The sequence below is a fragment of the Portunus trituberculatus genome, chromosome 13 (genome assembly GCF_017591435.1).
Source record: "Portunus trituberculatus isolate SZX2019 chromosome 13, ASM1759143v1, whole genome shotgun sequence".
Taxonomy (NCBI): Eukaryota; Metazoa; Arthropoda; class Malacostraca; order Decapoda; family Portunidae; genus Portunus; species Portunus trituberculatus.
In genome coordinates, this window is record NC_059267.1 from 9,525,816 (window position 1) to 9,542,458 (window position 16,643).

Here is a 16,643-nt window from a genome sequence, read left to right on the forward strand (position 1 = left end):
CCACGTTTCCCACTGCATTCTGGATGACTTTGTCAACAGTGATTTCACTATGGTAGAAATTTTGTCTTTGATATAATCCTGAAACCAAGTAAAAAAACATCAGTATCACCCAAACCAAAGATGGCATGCACATCAGTCTTGAGTTTAGGTAATATTATCATACCACCATTATCCCATGAATTCATATTGGAAAGGAAAATTGCTAGTGTCTATGTCTACACAGAAGAATTAACCAACATTTTTCCAGTCCAGTGCACCAAACACAACTTGTGACTGAAAAAGAACTTGATTCTGCATCAAAACATTACACACTACATGTACCCCAGCACCTGCCAAGTCCTTGCCAACCAACACCCAACAGCTCAGGAACACTCTACAGTAGTCACCAGAACTGGCACTGGGTGGTTGTGGCTTTCTTCCCCATACTGAAAGATGTTCTGCAAACATATGAAAACATTAAAATATGTTTATGACAGGCCTCTTGAAGGCCTTCATGGAGAAATACCATCAACTTAGAAGTGTAAATGATTTGTTATTTCTTTGTATGGTCTTTAAATACCACAAATAGGTTAATTTTTACATAAAAAATTGTATAAAATAGAATCTCAGATTTTTTTAATACTGCACTTGATAATTTCTGTTAGTACATTTCATGAAGCTCCAGTATAATTTCCAGGATGACGATGAAGACTTTACTGACGACGAGGATGAAGATGAAGACATGAAACTAGAAACTGGATCTGATTTTAGAGAATTGAAAGCAAGAGTACCATCATTGCGTATTGATGCCATCCTGAAGTCTGGACTGAACATGTCAAGGAAGTGAGTGTTTGCCTTTCCCAAGGTGAACTGCTTTCATGTCTGTGTCTGATATAGTTTTTTATTTGGTGCTGTTTCTCCCCAGATCTCAGGTGGTTTCAGAAGGTTCAGTACACAGTGTATGTTACAAACTGTAGAAAATACTGAAATCTGAAGTGCATTTGGTACAGAGGATTTAGAATAAGGGATTCTGAACTTGTTGGATTTAGTCAGTATATATATGAATCATGAAACATTTGTATATGTGTGTGTGTGTGTGTATGTATATATATATATATATATATATATATATATATATATATATATATATATATATATATATATATATATATATATATATATATATATATATATATATATATATATATATATATATATATATATATATATATATATATATATATATATATATATATATATATATATATATATATATATATATATATATATATATATATATATATATATATATATATATATATATATATATATATATATATATATATATATATATATATATATATATATATATATATATATATATATATATATATATATATATATATATATATATATATATATATATATATATATTCCATCCAATAGTATTGAATATGTCCATCCAATAGTACTGAATATATTCCATCCAATAGTATTGAATATGTCCATGAGATTCATGATGGTAACTGTGATGGTAAGCATAAGAAGATCAGGGATTGATATCTTTGTAATGAGTGTGTGTCTTACAGCAAGGTGGAGTCTGCTTTCTTCGACAGCAGAATCCGAATCAATGGGAAGAAACTCCTCAAAAAGAGTCAACAGGTAATGGAAATCACTCATTGTCTCAGAAAAAAAGCATATAATTTGGATGCATAGTACAGTAAAAGTTCATTGATCTAAACACCAGTAATATTCAAAGTTCCCAATAGTCCAAATTTTTTAAGATGGAACAAAAAAATTAAGTTATGATCAAAATTATGTCTGAGCAAATTTAAACCAGGTGCCAGATATATCTTAGTTACAAGTATAGATGCTTCTTCTGATGCAGCCATACTTGCTGAGTCCATAACAGTAGTGAATTTCTATAAATAAATGTGTAGTCTGAATGACATGGAATATTGTATGTTACACCCATTGTGCGGCATGTGAGGAATAATGTTTATTGTGAGTAGTGAGATGCATTTATGTTGGTATTGGAGAAGAGAGCTTGTTGATTTGTTAGGAGCTATGTTAAGTCTTTATGATGCAAAAGGCTTTAATCTGTTAAGGAATGTTTGAAAGAGGTTAGAGCAGGGATAGGCAAACTTTTCACTGCAAGGACCACACTAGGGGAAAAAAAAAAAGTCACAATTTTATAGAGCTGTATTATATATTAATCTAAAATAATTAATATTTAAAACAAACAAAATAAAAGGTTTTTAAATAGAAAGCTACTATCCCATGCATATGTACACCTGCAGGAGGAAAACAAAATGTTTACAATATTTTGCTTTGCTTGGTATTTTTCTCTTTCAAATTTACTAATATTTAGAGGGCTGCATGAATTCCTTTGGCAGGACACATGCAGCCCACAGGCTGTAGTTTGCCCACACCTGGGTTAGAGAGGCTGTATTTATGTTTTAATGTGCGTACAAGTATAATGTGTGTAAGGAGCTATGGTCAGTTTTCAGTTTTCCCCAACCAGCCACTGTCTCATGTAGCTTGTTTCTTTTTTTGGTGAGACATATAGTGACCAGTAACCTAACCTAATTATACAAAAATATATGAGGAGAGAGAAAAAAAAGCCTATTACACAAAAATCAATATACGTAACAAATTGTTGGCAATACTGCTCATGGTGGCAGCTGATGCTGCCGTCAAAAGTAAAATTTATATATTTTCAGAGATTTCATATGTGATTTTGTTGATTTCCAACCTCTTCTGCAATGCACATTACTCACCCAAAAAACAAAATTTCCCACAGGTCCCCCCAAGATCATTGATTGATGAGAGGAAGGCATAAGTTAAAAAGTCATAACTTAGAAACTCTATTAGTGACAGAAATCATGTAAAATATCAATCAATTCAATGTTTGTCTCACCCAAAAAAACATAAGATGAGAAAATCCTTGGATGTGTGAAGCCAAAAATTGTCTGAAGCTATATGAAAGTCCTGGCGTGGTAGTATTTTCAGAGGTACGTCCTGATAATCCGACAAAACCAATAATCTGACACTCCTAGTTCCTTGCTTCAGCATATTAATGTTGTTTTACTGTATAAACTTAAAGTAGGAAATCGAGGTGTGAGTGAATTAAGATGTGTAACCTTGAATTGTGTAGGTTCATCACGTCACAACCACCTTGCAATATAATGTTACAGTTATCTTTCAGTGGAGGATAAGTTTATCCACAATTACTATGAACTATTTAGACACTGATTTTTTTACTACAGCCTTTTAAATAGTACAATTGTTAAAACTATCTCAGCCTCCCTTCTCTCTTTTTTCTGTGCTCATTTAAGTTTGTGTTTTTATAGTTTTCTGAATGTTAACAAAGCACAGCTGTGGTAGCTAAACACACCCATGAGTGGTGATTCACTGGTACAAATTGACATTTTCACTGAGATATCCATTAATTTACAGCAATAATAAGCTACCACATTTGCCTCACCTCATCATGCTCAGACCAGGTAGAGATGAGGAAAAAGACAAAAAAATTAATACAATAGTAATGATAATGAAAACAACAAATAGTCCTTACAAAGTCCCAGTACAAGGTTTTAACAAATACCTACATGAAAGAAAAGAGGGATTAAAAGAACCTTCCAGTGTCTAGCCAGTGTAATGTTTAGAGGTGGCTGTGGAACAATAACAAATGTCTCACAGGAGTTTATTATGAAGGAGAGATTGCAAGTTATTTAGACGATGACATGAATTATTTTAGTCATATCAAGTTTGGTTAACATACAGTCCCAAAGATCCGTTAATCCTCTAAGCCCTACAGCTGTTTTATGCTCATATATTAGGACAAGATTACACAATTTTATAAGGCTTCAAGGATGTTATCTTAAAATCAGTGAGCTATGTGTTGTTTTTTAGTAAGATTCTCTGTGTAAAAGTATCTAGTGTTGTAAGATTCAGAGCTGAAATGGACCAGTTCAGCTTGTTACTGGGATACACACAGGTTGTGAGGGTTAAGGGAAGATGTTCCAAGTAGGAGTCAGTGTTAAGATGTCTGAGACACTTCTAATTATTAAACTCAATCTTAGTTTCTAAATGTGTGTCACCTTCACCTCTCCTAGTTCAGCTCAGTCAGGTGTTGAGGGTCAATTAGATGTTCATGCCTTGCAGTCTTTAGTAATTCTTGGAAAATTAGCAATGTGATGTTTCTAAAGCTCTTTTGTAACAGTTATTTGGGATGACAGTTTCAATTCTTAGTAATGGTATACAAAGGTGATCATGTTGTTGGTAGTAACATTATTAGTAGCTTAGCACTAGTATTAGTCACTGCAGCAGTATGTGTAGTACTACTCTATGGTGTGATTACAAAAAAGTTATTCTCAGAAAAAATGCAATGGTGTTTGGAAAATTTCTCTATACTCTTATTTTTCAGGACATGCTGGTTTTGATTCATGGTCATAATATAGGTGATCACATTGCTGATAGTAGAAATTCTAGTAGAATAGTGTTAGTATTAGTCAGCAATTGTAGATATAGGGCCACAGTATAGAGTAATTACAAAAAAATATCCTCCCTCCGATCAGTGTCACATGGGCGATGAAATTGACGTGATCAAGGCAGTGGCGAGAGACAATGCCAACAACCTGTATGTGTCCCGTGTGGTGGTCATGGCTTTGGGTCACATGGCCGAGGATGATGAGAAGGTGACCGTCAAGCTGCGTCGCTACCCAAACCTGCTGGTGGAATGCTACAAGGACTACAAGGTGCCACAACAGGAGTGATGGAGGTACTAGTACGTAGAGAAAACAACAGTAGCTTGAAGACTATGCAGGATTGTTGTTATTGTCATTATTTTCATGACAAGAGAGAACTCAGTAGAAGAGTGTTTTTACTTGCACACTGGAGACAGATTATGGCAGGGTTCAAGATGATTAATGCTTTGGTGATCTCTGTTTGTTGTTCAAAATGTTATTTTTAACTTCCCTGTCCTCATCTTTGGAGAATTAAACTCTCACAAACTACTATCACCTCAGGTAGTAAGTAAACCTGTTTGTATTGTTTTAACAGACAATGTATTTCCAGACTGCCATGTATATGTATATAACACTAAATCTTATTTTTGCTGAAAAAAAAAAAAGCTCAGTAGCATAAAATCTTTGAATATTTTTTGTGTGTATTCTATTCCCTGCATACAGATGACATTATATGGCTGACTTCACTGGTGGGTGTTGCTGCACCATCAGCTCATCTTGTAGATGTAACATATAGTTACTTATGATTTGAAAATATTCACAAGGAAAGAGTTAACAGACTGTCTGATGTGTTTGTGTTATCTTCTAAATTAATGTAAGCAAGGATGAATTTTTCTCTTGCTTGATATGCCATTTGTGAAAAAAAAAAAAAAATCTGAATCATATGGAATCCATAATACACAACAGCAAGGAGAATGAGTGTTGTTGCCACTAATGTCATGCATGTTGCTGCAAAGCTGGATATCTTACTGATTTAAACCTTAGTAGTATATGTAATCTTTTGTTAGCTTGTTGTTTGTATATTTATCTATATATATATTTTTTTTTTTGTCTGTTTTTTAATGTAAGATTATTGTCATAAAATAAGTCATGTGAGTGCGAAGTCTTGTCAAATGAGCAGGAAGTAATGATACATAGCAGTCGTGAAGTATGTTATGAATAAACCATCAGTATGTGGTACAGTATATTCACACACAATCATCTTCATTGAATTTCCTCTCATAACAGCCTCCAGTGTTCCTTCCTAGTCACTCATTACATTCATCACACACACAAAAACTAAAGGTTGCTAGCAAAGTAAGAATTCACAATATTCACCTCACTTGTACAGAAAATGTTGGATTCTGGAGTATATATGAATTGTAATTGTCCTGAGCATTAGGATAAAGAATTCTGAAACTAGGAATCAGTAGTCAGTATGTATACATGTGATGCAAATTTATTGTACTCAAGTAGTGCAGAATACCTCAATGAGTTTTTTTTTTTTATTTATTTTTTTTTTTTATATATGTTTCTGTGTTACATAATTGTGATGGTCAGGGGATATTGTGTCATGTATAATGAGCTGGTTCATGAGTTTCTTGCTGGAGTTCATAATATATTTCTTTCAAGAGACACATATGTTACATTCACTGCACACAATACCAAAAAGAATGTAGGCAAAGTAACCACTCAAACATTCACGTGCATGGCTTTACATAGCAGTTTTTCATATTATCTTTATTCAGTAGAAATCACCAGTGTTTTGTACCTTAAGCTCTAGTGACATTAGGTGTTTTGGTGATAGTATAAGATTCCCCATTAAAAAAATTATAGATGAATTTTAAAAGTATAGTGGTTAGGCTTCACACAATAGGCTACATGGCATTTTATGATCCTTTTCATGCACAAGAAATAGCGAAAAGTAACTAGAGAAATCTGCTGTTGCCTATTGAGTGAATTTGATTATGTAATATGTGTAATGTGTAAATGAGGTAAGGATTTCCTGACGCAGGTATTTTCCCACGAACACTATGCATGTCACAACTTTTTGCCTTGTGGTTTACAGCTCGTTGAGTGCCAATTCCTCGAATGAAGAAGAAATGGCCTTGTGCTTTGGAAAAAAAAAAAAAAAAAAAACATTCTGTTATATGCATAATCCAAGAAAGCTACAGGGACATGTTTCCTTGCTTCAGTCATTCAAAGCACAGTGTTCAGTAGGAATGATAGCATGAAATTTATTTAGTTTCCACAATACTGAGACATTTGTGAAGATTGGTTGTTAGATGCTAGGTAAAGAAAGGAAGAGAACCAGAAACATTAGGAGACTCACCACCTTCTGAAGTCAGAAGCAGCTACATGGATGTTACTTGATAATCAAGTAACATCCACGTTACTTGATAATCTACAATAAAGTCTTGATTGTAGATAACATTATCATAGTACGAAGCAGATAGAACAGGGAGCAATACTATCCTATATACTATCCTCATCTTTTGGTAAAAGACGGAATCTTTCCAAACCTTGTTTATTATAATCGTAGTGTAGCAACAAAATTGATAGTGTGACTTGTTATTTAAATCAAGTGAGGTGTCAATCATAGAGAACAAATTATTCGTTCGTGGCAGAGCTGTCAGAGCTCAGCGTTTCTCTTATAAAAATGCGCTCAGGATGTCTTTGTTCTTTCTTAATTATTACATAGCTGCTGGAAAATATTTAGGATGACCATGAAGACGCCCTTGATAGTAACTCCATTTTGTGTTGGTACCAGTTTAGTTGGGGTCAGGATAGTGGATATTAGCATACAGTTATATTACGTGTAAATGTACGCACACCTGAATAGGCTAGAATAGTTTAGGCATGGTACAATAACTCTCGTTACAGTACCATGAGTTCAGGTTTGATTAGTTCAAGGCATATCATATTTACGTAAAGTAGAAATTTGATTAAAGTTAGAATTATATTTAATGGAGCCTCGGTATACTGATAAGTTCTGTGAAGATTACAAAGATTTAGCTGTATCGATAGAAAATAATATTTTTTTTTTTTTTTTTTTGTAAGAAAAATGAGCAGTTGCTCTTTTGTATACTCATGATATATTGAAATGCACACATAAAGAACTCGACAATATTGCAATCAGTGCAGCCGTGGAGGAGCGCCACAGCCTCACCCAGGGAAGGAAGGACGGAAGGAAATCCACGTCACACAACAGCCATGTATTGTACCAGCAAGTCTTACATCACATTCAATTAGCGGAAGGCGTTAACATCACTTTGACACACGAAGTACCTGATGGCGGTGCAGGCACCCTTGCTAAGGAAAATCTTCTTGTAGGTGTGTGGCTTTGCCGGGTACAGGAAAACGCAGCCAGGGTCTATAGTCGGATGTTTCTCGAACCAGTAGATGGCGTTAGCACTGAGGGCACGGTCATCAACCCAGAACCAAGAGGCCTCATACCCGTCAGCTCCGACGTACATAGGTTCCATGGTCGTGTGGATGTCTGCGGAGAGGATGGGTGGCAGTAAACCCGTGCGTGAGGTGAGCGTGATTGTATGACTTTACCTACTATTTCAACTTATGCGTGATCTCTCGCCACAGTTGCATACCGTTCGTGCAATTAACCCCTTAGTCTTATTGTCTTGTGGGAAGTGGTAATGTACAACAAATTATATAATATAGTTATTGAGGGATTACCTTCCATGATTATGTAATTAGCCACGTGGTTGTAATCGAAGCATTTGTAGTCGAGCACGGCCAGATCAGCCCTGCTCGCGAGGGACTGGCAGTGTGTGCGCGCCTCCATCCAATTCATCTTCAGGTCATCTTTGTAGGAAAAGTAGTAGCATCCTTCTCCCACCTCCATAAAGGGGGCAGAGCACGCACCTGTGAACAAAGCATTTCTCGTTAGCTTTGTGGTCATTTGTCAGGCTGAGGTTCCCTCACCGATCACTCGCTAATTTTCCTTAGGATCGAGTGGTTTCTGCCCTCTCTAACTAGTCCTTGAGAAAAAGAATGATGGAGGACTGGATGGTGTGTGAATGGTTAACTTTACTCGTATAATAGCCCAAACATTCACAGTGAGGATATTGCTAGCTGTCACGAGTCTGCCAGCACTATACCCTCAATGCTGTAGTTTATTAAAGCAACATATTTATCTGTTGCATCTTATCCGTGGTGCCAAACTAATCTAGTTATTAATACGAGCTCAAAAATTGTCTTATTTTTACCGTTTATCTTTGTTTCTACTTTCGTAAAGGATACATTGTAGAACGTGAATATGACAGGGGAGGTTTGATGTATCACCATTATCCTTTCACATTGATGGATTGTAAAACATGAAGGGCACTTTAGTCCTGTGTCTCACCGTGGACGGCCGCCACCAGTCCCAGGAGGAGGAAACACACGCGTAACATGGCCAGGCAGGTGGTGAAGGATGCAGACGGTCTGAAGGGCAGCTTAACAAGGGGCTAACGAGTGCGTTCACCTTATGCTTGTGGTATTTAAGCTTTTACATGTGTCCTTGTGTTCCACCAGGTGCCAGCGTTCCCAGGGGCCCGAGGTGCTTCCAAGGTGCCACTGCTCCTCTCATAAGGCCACACCATGTCATTGCGTAAGGCTCCCACCGTGTTTGTTAGGTCTGTCTTGTACTATCAGGTGTATTGGTGTCATCACTGGTGCTTGTGGGTATTGGTGGGCTATAGTTGTGGTAGTTGTAATAATGTTGGTGGTTGTGATGGTAGTAAAGGATGCTACGATCTGCTCTTTATAGGTCTGTATTCAGAAACGCCCTGCTATCTCTTTATTTTCTAAAGCCACTTATTACCTACAAATTAGTCAGGTTATAAGAGTGTTTCCCTGTTGATAATGCAAACATCTTGTTAGTCTTTTTACTAGAACCATGAAAATACCACTAAAATCCCGTGCAGTGTGGTGAAGGTAGTGGAGGTGCGGCGCCTAAGTGTTTCAGAATACGGTCTGCGGTAATAGTTGGGAGGTGTGAAGTAAGAGAGAGAGGAGCTTGCTGAGGGAAGGACTAAAGCGATGGCGTTAGGGAAGAGGAAGTTAGGGTAAAAGTAGAGGTTGTACTTGAAATGCAAAGGGTATGAGTTAAGAGGAAGATGACGAGAGGAGAAGGGTCGATGTTAAAGAAAATTAGTTTGAGCTAATGGAGAGACTGGATTAATGTTAAGCTCTTCAGTACTGGGACGCATTTCTACCTTGAGTTTCGGGTGTGATTCGACCATTTTATTGACATTAGAAAGCATCTACAGAGGTCAGATGATTAATGGCCAGTCTTCACTATTTTAATTCCTTACATGAGTTTTTGAAGCAGTATAAAATCACCAAATAGAAACCAGAATGAATATGAAAACACGTCTGGTACTGAAGGGGTTAATGGAGATTTATAACGATGTTTGGAATTGTCATTGAAATGTAGACACCAATTTTCCAACAGATGTCATTTTTCAGTGACGTATCTATTATTGTTTATTGTTGTCAGTAATGGTGATACCAATGATATCAGCAACAACGATAATAATAATAATAATAATAATAATAATAATAGCATTTATTATTATTATTATTATTATTATTATTATTATTATTATTATTATTATTATTATTATTATTATTATTATTATTATTATTATTATTATTATTATTATTATTATTATTATTATTATTATTATTATTTGTTATTGTTGAATCATTCATTTTTTTGTATTTATTTATATCTATTGTAACTAATTAATATATCTGTTTAGCTATTAATTTATTTACTAATTTACTTGCTATTTCATATATTTATTTCGCGAGATGATTTTGTGTGATAATACTTACCAATGTGGGACATTACTGCTCAAGTCTGCCTTGCAACGGGAGGCGTGGGAAGGTGTGGGGCCGCCGCTGGGACGTGTATCGTGCTATCGTCGGGTGATGAGAACCTCGTGGACAGGTTCGCTGAGTAACGGTGAGTCGCTGAGATTGGCGAGGCAGGTGAAATCAATCTGACTGAAGCGATCAATGGAAAAATGAAAAGGACAAGTAGTGCCAAGTGAGGCCGCTGTGAAACAATCTGATTCAAGTCATTCGGAGAGCGAGGCAAGTGCTAATCAATATTGGAGAAATATCACTAATGAAATTTTATATCACATGGTTTAAGAAGTGCGTGAAAAAAAGTAGAAAAATACTATTTTGACAATTTCAATATAGTACAGAAATGTTACGCTAGCTACTACTGCTATTGTTATTGCTACTATACTGTTATTGCTACTACACTGTTATTACTCTACTATTAATGCTATTAATGTTACTATTACTACTACTGTTACTTCTAATGTTGCTGCTACTACTGCAACTTTATTTAAGACACAATCAAGTCCTTGCCATCATCATCGCCCTCGCCCTCGACCTCGTTGTCTTCTTCCTCCTCCAGCAGTGCCCTCACCGTCAAAGCTCGGGCCTCTTATGTACCGCTAGTGCCACCGGTGCCGCCTCTATGTAGCACATATATGTACCGGGGAATGGTACGCCCTTCTATCCTATATAGGATAGGATGTAGGATATGGGCCGAAGGATCTCTCTCTCTCTCTCTCTCTCTCTCTCTCTCTCTCTCTCTCTCTCTCTCTCTCTCTCTCTCTCTCTCTCTCTCTCTCTCTCTCTCTCTCTCTCTTATTTCGTCTGTCTTTTTTGAACATAAGAACTGGAAGCTACAAGAAGCTATCAGACGTACAAGACGCAGTCCCTGTATGAAACATGTCAACTTATCGCCACATCATCTTCATCCATAACTGTGTCTAATCCTCACTGAAAACTTCTTATTGAGTAGCAAAAAAGGGCCATCAGGAATTGTAGTTGAAGGTTTACTATGTAGGGATGGTGAAAGGAGGCAGCGCTGACTTGACTTGATGGAGAGGTGAGATAAATTTAGCCGAGATAGTCTGAGATGGACAATATGTACTGCAATGAGACGAATGGCTAAGATTGAGAACTTTTTTTTTTCCCAGCAGTGAATTCGTGAAGCTGATGGTGGTGACATTGGTGATGATTACGATGATGGTTACACCTATACTTATACCTTGGAACTAACATGAATTTAGCTTGGGATAGACAGCGTGGACAAAAATGAGAGGTTAAGTTGCTGAGACTTTTGCCTGAAGTTGGACTAATGAAACTGACGATATTAACGGTGGTGGTGATTTTGATGATGGTTGAAAAAAACATATACCTGGAAATTAGCAGTAATTTAGCTTGGGATGAACAGCGTGGGCAGAGATGAGAGCCTAAAGTTGGGAAACGCCTTTTCTGTTCAGTGGACTTATGAAACTGACGATATTAGTGATGATAATTACATGATGATTGATACTATCTGTATCCTCTGAACTGGCGCGACGTCACCAGCAATGATTGGCTGGTTGACTAATTGGTATTACGAAGTCACGACAAAGCCACCAACATCACGGAGCCGGAAGTATGGTCTTGATATCGGGCCGGACAGATAGAAAACACTAATAAACACAAGAACCGCGTGCCTCCATTCTCTAATCGCAGCTCAGGTGAGGGTGAGGCGCACACCTGTTGCCAAGAGTAATAATAGTAGCGACAGGCTTCCCATACTGAGATTACATGCACGCAACACGTTCCCAGAGTCGTTTATCGCGTCCACGTGACTAGTCTGGGCATTTTGTGAACCAAGCGGGCAAGTCCAGACCACCGAGGTGCAAGTCACAAAAAGTACCCGTGTAGCGGACCGAGTCATCGCGGATTAATGAACAACTTGTCGGTTTATTAAAAGAAAACTAGATACATAGAGAGGGGCAGTAGTGCTTAGGTAAGTCGGGGCACAGATAATATCAACACAGTATAAGGATGCAGTCACCGGGCGGACCAATATCTTGCTCTAGTACGTACATCGGCTTATTACTGAGGATATCTACTTTGTTCTGCCACTTTATTGTTCTTATTGCTATACGTTTGTCAACATTTGTTATGTTATGGTGTTGATATTTTGATAGAGTGACAGGAGGCGAATATATTAGATTTGCTGCTGTGTTACATGTCTTTGTAGTGATTCACGTGGGGTGAGCTTTCTCCCAACGACCTCCTCACCGATGTTTTATGTTAGTTGTAACTGCTACCTCTCCATACTTATAGAGATTGTTACATGTATTAATGTGACAACTTCTTGAGCTACAGCGGTGTCAGCCTCGATGGGTTCCCTCGTGCAGAAAGTAGCCACGCACGGAGTTTTTGTCTTCACATAAGAAACTCGTTTTTCTAGTCATACACTATACTTAAGATTTTCCGTGGCTATCATTACTAGATACTGTACTTCATGAACCCGAACTCCTCACAAGATCATACATCAGCAGAAATTACGATAATGCTGGAGGAATTATCGTAATGAGGAGTATCGCTTCCACTCGTGACACTGTAAATTTTACTTTTGCCAAAAAGTTGTCTTGTATTATTCTTTTGCTGCTTTCATACCAAAGTGTAATACTCAGTTGGAGTCTAATAGAATTTCCAGAAATCGTTAAACACTGTCACTCCATGTGAAAATGTATCCTCCACCAGTGCAACAAAAACTCGACCAGACATTTTCGCGTCGTTGTTTATTTATTTATTTTATTTATTTATTTATTTTTTATTTATTTATTTTTTTATTATTATTTTTTTTTTATGTACTTCCATTTCCCCTACCAGCCGTATTGCCACAAAAAGACGTGCACGGCTGTGGCTGGGTCACCTGCCAGCCTGACGACCTGCACATTCAAGTGACTGTTGGTTAGTAAGGACCCCTGATCACTAACTAACTCACTAACTCCACGAACGCCTTTACAAATACGGCCACGCGCCTATCAACATGCAATGCTTTAGCCATCTGACAAACATACGCCTACACGGACACAAGTTCACACGCCGCCACCTCAGTGCTAAACCTGCTACTGCGCGTCCGTAACGTATGTGATCAACCAATTCCCCACGAGTCAACGATAGATTTACCACTGATAATAGAGGAGGTTCTTGGGCATTCTATGCAATGGGGCCAAATTCTGTAAGGATTCCCATTCCTACTTCACCGTTTTACTGTTTTTTATTGTTGTGATCGACTTTCGTTAACCTTTCAGTACTGTAAGAATTGTTTGCTGGAAGACGTAGGAGAGAAGAGGGAGGAAACATATAAACTTTGTCTTTTCGTTCTGTAGAGCATTAAGAGAGTTAATTCAGCACACTGTCTCTTGAATAATTTCTCTGGGCATAACAGGATTGGAAAATAACAGAAAAAAAGCTCATTCACAACTACGCAATAATGTGTGGGCCCGTGTGAAGGCAGGCTGGAAGGGAAACTCTCGTCTGACAATGAAAGAGTTAAAGAAAAAAAAAAAAAAATACGAAGATCAGTTATAATCACACAACAAATCTAGAGAGCAACATGAAAACAGCCGATATTGCACGAATGCACTGTAGAATTCCCGCACTATTTACATGCACCTCTTCTATCTGGCTGCCTCATTGCCCCACGACGCCACAGAGGACAGCACACGGTAAAGCAAAGGCCTCTTTAAAGATACAAGTCAGTTAGGGGCCTTCAAAACGTGCCCCTCTCAGCTCCTCCCAGTCATGCACGGGTCACTCCTTACGAGGCATCTCAAGGCAGACACTAAACCCGAGGCATTCATAACTACAACCCCTATGCTTCCCTCTCTGTAAAGAGAGAGAGAGAGAGAGAGAGAGAGAAGCCGTATATGACCTAAAAAGAGATACAGTACAATTTTCACTGCATTGTTATGATTCTAGAGTCTGAACTGGTCAATGAGTGTTCCTCCCACTGTTAAAATTGCTTGGTTTAGTAAAATCTGAAGAAAAAGATTTGCTATTTTCAATACGAAAGCTCTGCTGAGTATGTTGTGAATATGTTGTACATGTTATCACACTCACAACATTTTCAATAAAAACATTGGAAATAAGATTGTGAGTAGATAAATGCATCAGTGAAGGAAGTCTCATGACTCCTAAGAAATAAGTATCAAAATACATGAAAATATTAACTTTGCATGTTTCTGTTGAAGGCCTAGTCTGACCTAATTTATCAAAAACAAAAGTAATAACAAAAATAACAAAACAGACAAACAGATATAACTAAGCCACATTCCACACAAATGCAAGAGTGAAGGAATAGGTGCGGCCCTTCACACACTGCCAGTCACACACGGCACCTTAATGGAGGTATACAGGTGCGCCCCGTGTTACTCAGCCATATCTGGAGCAGCGGGGAGCACAACAACACGCCACGCTCAGGGCATTACAATACCCACCCACCAGCCCTACCAAGCACCAACCCGTCCTGCCCTTCACTGCATTCCTCTCCCGCACTTCTCTCTCACTCGTGCTTATCCAGTCCGCCTCTCCCCACAGACAACCCCGCCACATCCCGCACTCCTCAGTTCAGTATGCATCGCGTCTCGGGTTTCTAAAGCATGTTTGGACAAGAAGAGGAAATAAGTTAGTAAAATTATAAATGTGATAGTGAATAAATTAATGTAATATGTGTAAATAACCTCAAAACAACGCCATTTATTGTGCACGAGTTTGTAAAGAAAATTGAAGCATCCGTAGTAATGAAGCTAGGCGATGATGTCGACAGCAGCCTCCACCACCACCACCATCACCACAAGAACAACATCCACTTCTATTACTACTGAAAGAACACCACTACCATCGCCATCCCCTCAACAGCAACACAACAGTCACCACGACAACAGCAACAACAGGAATAAAGCTAATGATACCAACAACAACAAGGAAAGCTGACGATGATTATATGAAGAACAGCATCGACAGGATAAAAAGAAGAAAAAAAAAAGCACAGGCCAACATAACCACCATTAACAACAACCGTGACAATAACACCCAACAATCACAAGCCAAACAAGTAAACGAACAAAGAGGAAAGAAAGCCAGAAGAGACACTGCATGCATCCTAACGTTCAAACAAGGAAGGGGGCTGGAAACAAACCAGCAGAATATTCAATACCCAAGAAGTGCATGCGGTCAGCGAGTCAGTGAACCTAAAGGCAATGGGCAGTGGTACCAACAACCTGGCACTTCACCCTTCACTACCCTGGAGGACTGGAAACACTACAGGCTGATTGGTACGAAGCATGATAAACTAGCGAAGGTCACGTTTTAGGACTATATTCTGAAACACTTCTTTGCCGCGCCTTTACTGCTTTCAAGATTCTAGGTGATGATGATACCGCCAGCAGCTTCCACCACCACCACCATCACCACTACGGCAACAAGAACAACAACATCAATTTCTACTACTATTGGCTAATAAGGGGTCTACAATTAGTGGCCGCCGTGGTACAGTGGAACCATGCGTGCTTTAAGGTCCGAGGAGTCTCCAAGCGCACAGATGCGAATCCTGTCCACGGTCCGAGTGTAGGGTGGGCTTCCTCACTCGGGGCAACGGTTTCCTAGTGGATGGGCTTTGAGATAGGAGGTACACCAAAAAGTACCCCCTTTAGCCCATAAATTCCCGTGAAAACTCCACGTAGTATAATAAAGAAAAGTAACGCAATGCAATACCGGAAAGGAGAGTGCATGGAAGTGAGGATAGAAGGAAGAATAGGTGGGTGAGCAGGGGAATCTATACTAGGAGTGATACGGCTTTTTTTTTTCTTCAAGGGAGATCTTTACAGTTCTAGTGACAGGTTGACAGAATTTCTACATTATTAATACGAGAAACAGTGAGGGTAGGAGGAAGAATAGTTCGGTAAGGAAGTAAATTTAGTTGAAGTGACACAGTTTTCTCTTTGGGGGAATTTTTACGCTTCTAGTGACAGGTTGACAGAATTTTTACACTATTAACATGAGAAACAGTGAGGGTAGGAGGAAGAATAAATGGGTCAGAGGGGAATTTAGTTGGAGTGACAGTTTTTCCTTTAGGGAGATTTTTCTGGTTTTAGTGACAGATTGGCAAGATTTCTACGTTATTAACATGAGAAACAGTCTTGGGAATGCACCTAATCATTTCTGTGGCATTGAAAAAATAGTCGTGGGGAGAAAGCAAAAGGTTTAGAAATGTGGGCTTCTGTTGCAAATTTGAAGGATGGAAAATGTGTGTGTGTGTTGTGTGTTGTGTGTGTG

At 38.2% G+C, this 16,643-nt stretch overlaps 3 protein-coding genes across 3 annotated transcripts in view; 2 read left to right on the top strand and 1 right to left on the bottom strand.

Moving 5' to 3' along the window:
* The first annotated feature begins 247 nt into the window (after positions 1 to 247).
* LOC123503163 (mitochondrial transcription rescue factor 1-like) lies at positions 248 to 5,142 on the top strand. The gene is made up of 4 exons (XM_045252673.1): positions 248 to 520; positions 677 to 822; positions 1,569 to 1,641; positions 4,560 to 5,142. Exons 1-4 carry the CDS (start codon positions 464 to 466, stop codon positions 4,755 to 4,757), a joined length of 474 nt encoding a protein of 157 aa, XP_045108608.1. The 5' UTR covers positions 248 to 463; the 3' UTR covers positions 4,758 to 5,142.
* A 2,545-nt stretch (positions 5,143 to 7,687) lies between these two features.
* Positions 7,688 to 9,000, bottom strand: LOC123503162. The gene is made up of 3 exons (XM_045252672.1): positions 8,851 to 9,000; positions 8,181 to 8,369; positions 7,688 to 7,986 (listed from the first exon to the last, which is right to left on the bottom strand). The coding sequence occupies exons 1-3, from the start codon at positions 8,897 to 8,899 to the stop codon at positions 7,736 to 7,738; spliced, it is 489 nt and encodes a 162-aa protein (XP_045108607.1). The 5' UTR covers positions 8,900 to 9,000; the 3' UTR covers positions 7,688 to 7,735.
* Positions 8,959 to 16,643, top strand: part of LOC123503161 (carbohydrate sulfotransferase 11-like) — a 100,472-nt gene continuing 92,787 nt past the window's right edge. Inside the window, exon 1 of the mRNA XM_045252669.1 lies at positions 8,959 to 9,096. Within this exon, the coding sequence (XP_045108604.1) occupies positions 8,974 to 9,096 (123 nt within the window). The 5' untranslated portion in view covers positions 8,959 to 8,973. The remainder of the gene's footprint in view (positions 9,097 to 16,643) is intronic.

What these genes read in the sequence shown, in the direction of transcription:
- LOC123503163 (XM_045252673.1), top strand. Translation starts at nt 464, where the DNA reads ATGTTTATGACAGGCCTCTTGAAGGCCTTCATGGAGAAATACCATCAA. An exon ending in GGACTGAACATGTCAAGGAA is followed by an intron (nt 823 to 1,568) that starts GTGAGTGTTTGC and finishes TGTGTCTTACAG; the next exon opens with CAAGGTGGAGTCTGCTTTCT. An exon ending in TCCTCAAAAAGAGTCAACAG is followed by an intron (nt 1,642 to 4,559) that starts GTAATGGAAATC and finishes CCCTCCGATCAG; the next exon opens with TGTCACATGGGCGATGAAAT.
- LOC123503162 (XM_045252672.1), bottom strand. Translation starts at nt 8,899, where the DNA reads ATGTTACGCGTGTGTTTCCTCCTCCTGGGACTGGTGGCGGCCGTCCAC. An exon ending in ACTGGTGGCGGCCGTCCACG is followed by an intron (nt 8,370 to 8,850) that starts GTGAGACACAGG and finishes CTTTGTTCACAG; the next exon opens with GTGCGTGCTCTGCCCCCTTT. An exon ending in TAATTACATAATCATGGAAG is followed by an intron (nt 7,987 to 8,180) that starts GTAATCCCTCAA and finishes TCCTCTCCGCAG; the next exon opens with ACATCCACACGACCATGGAA.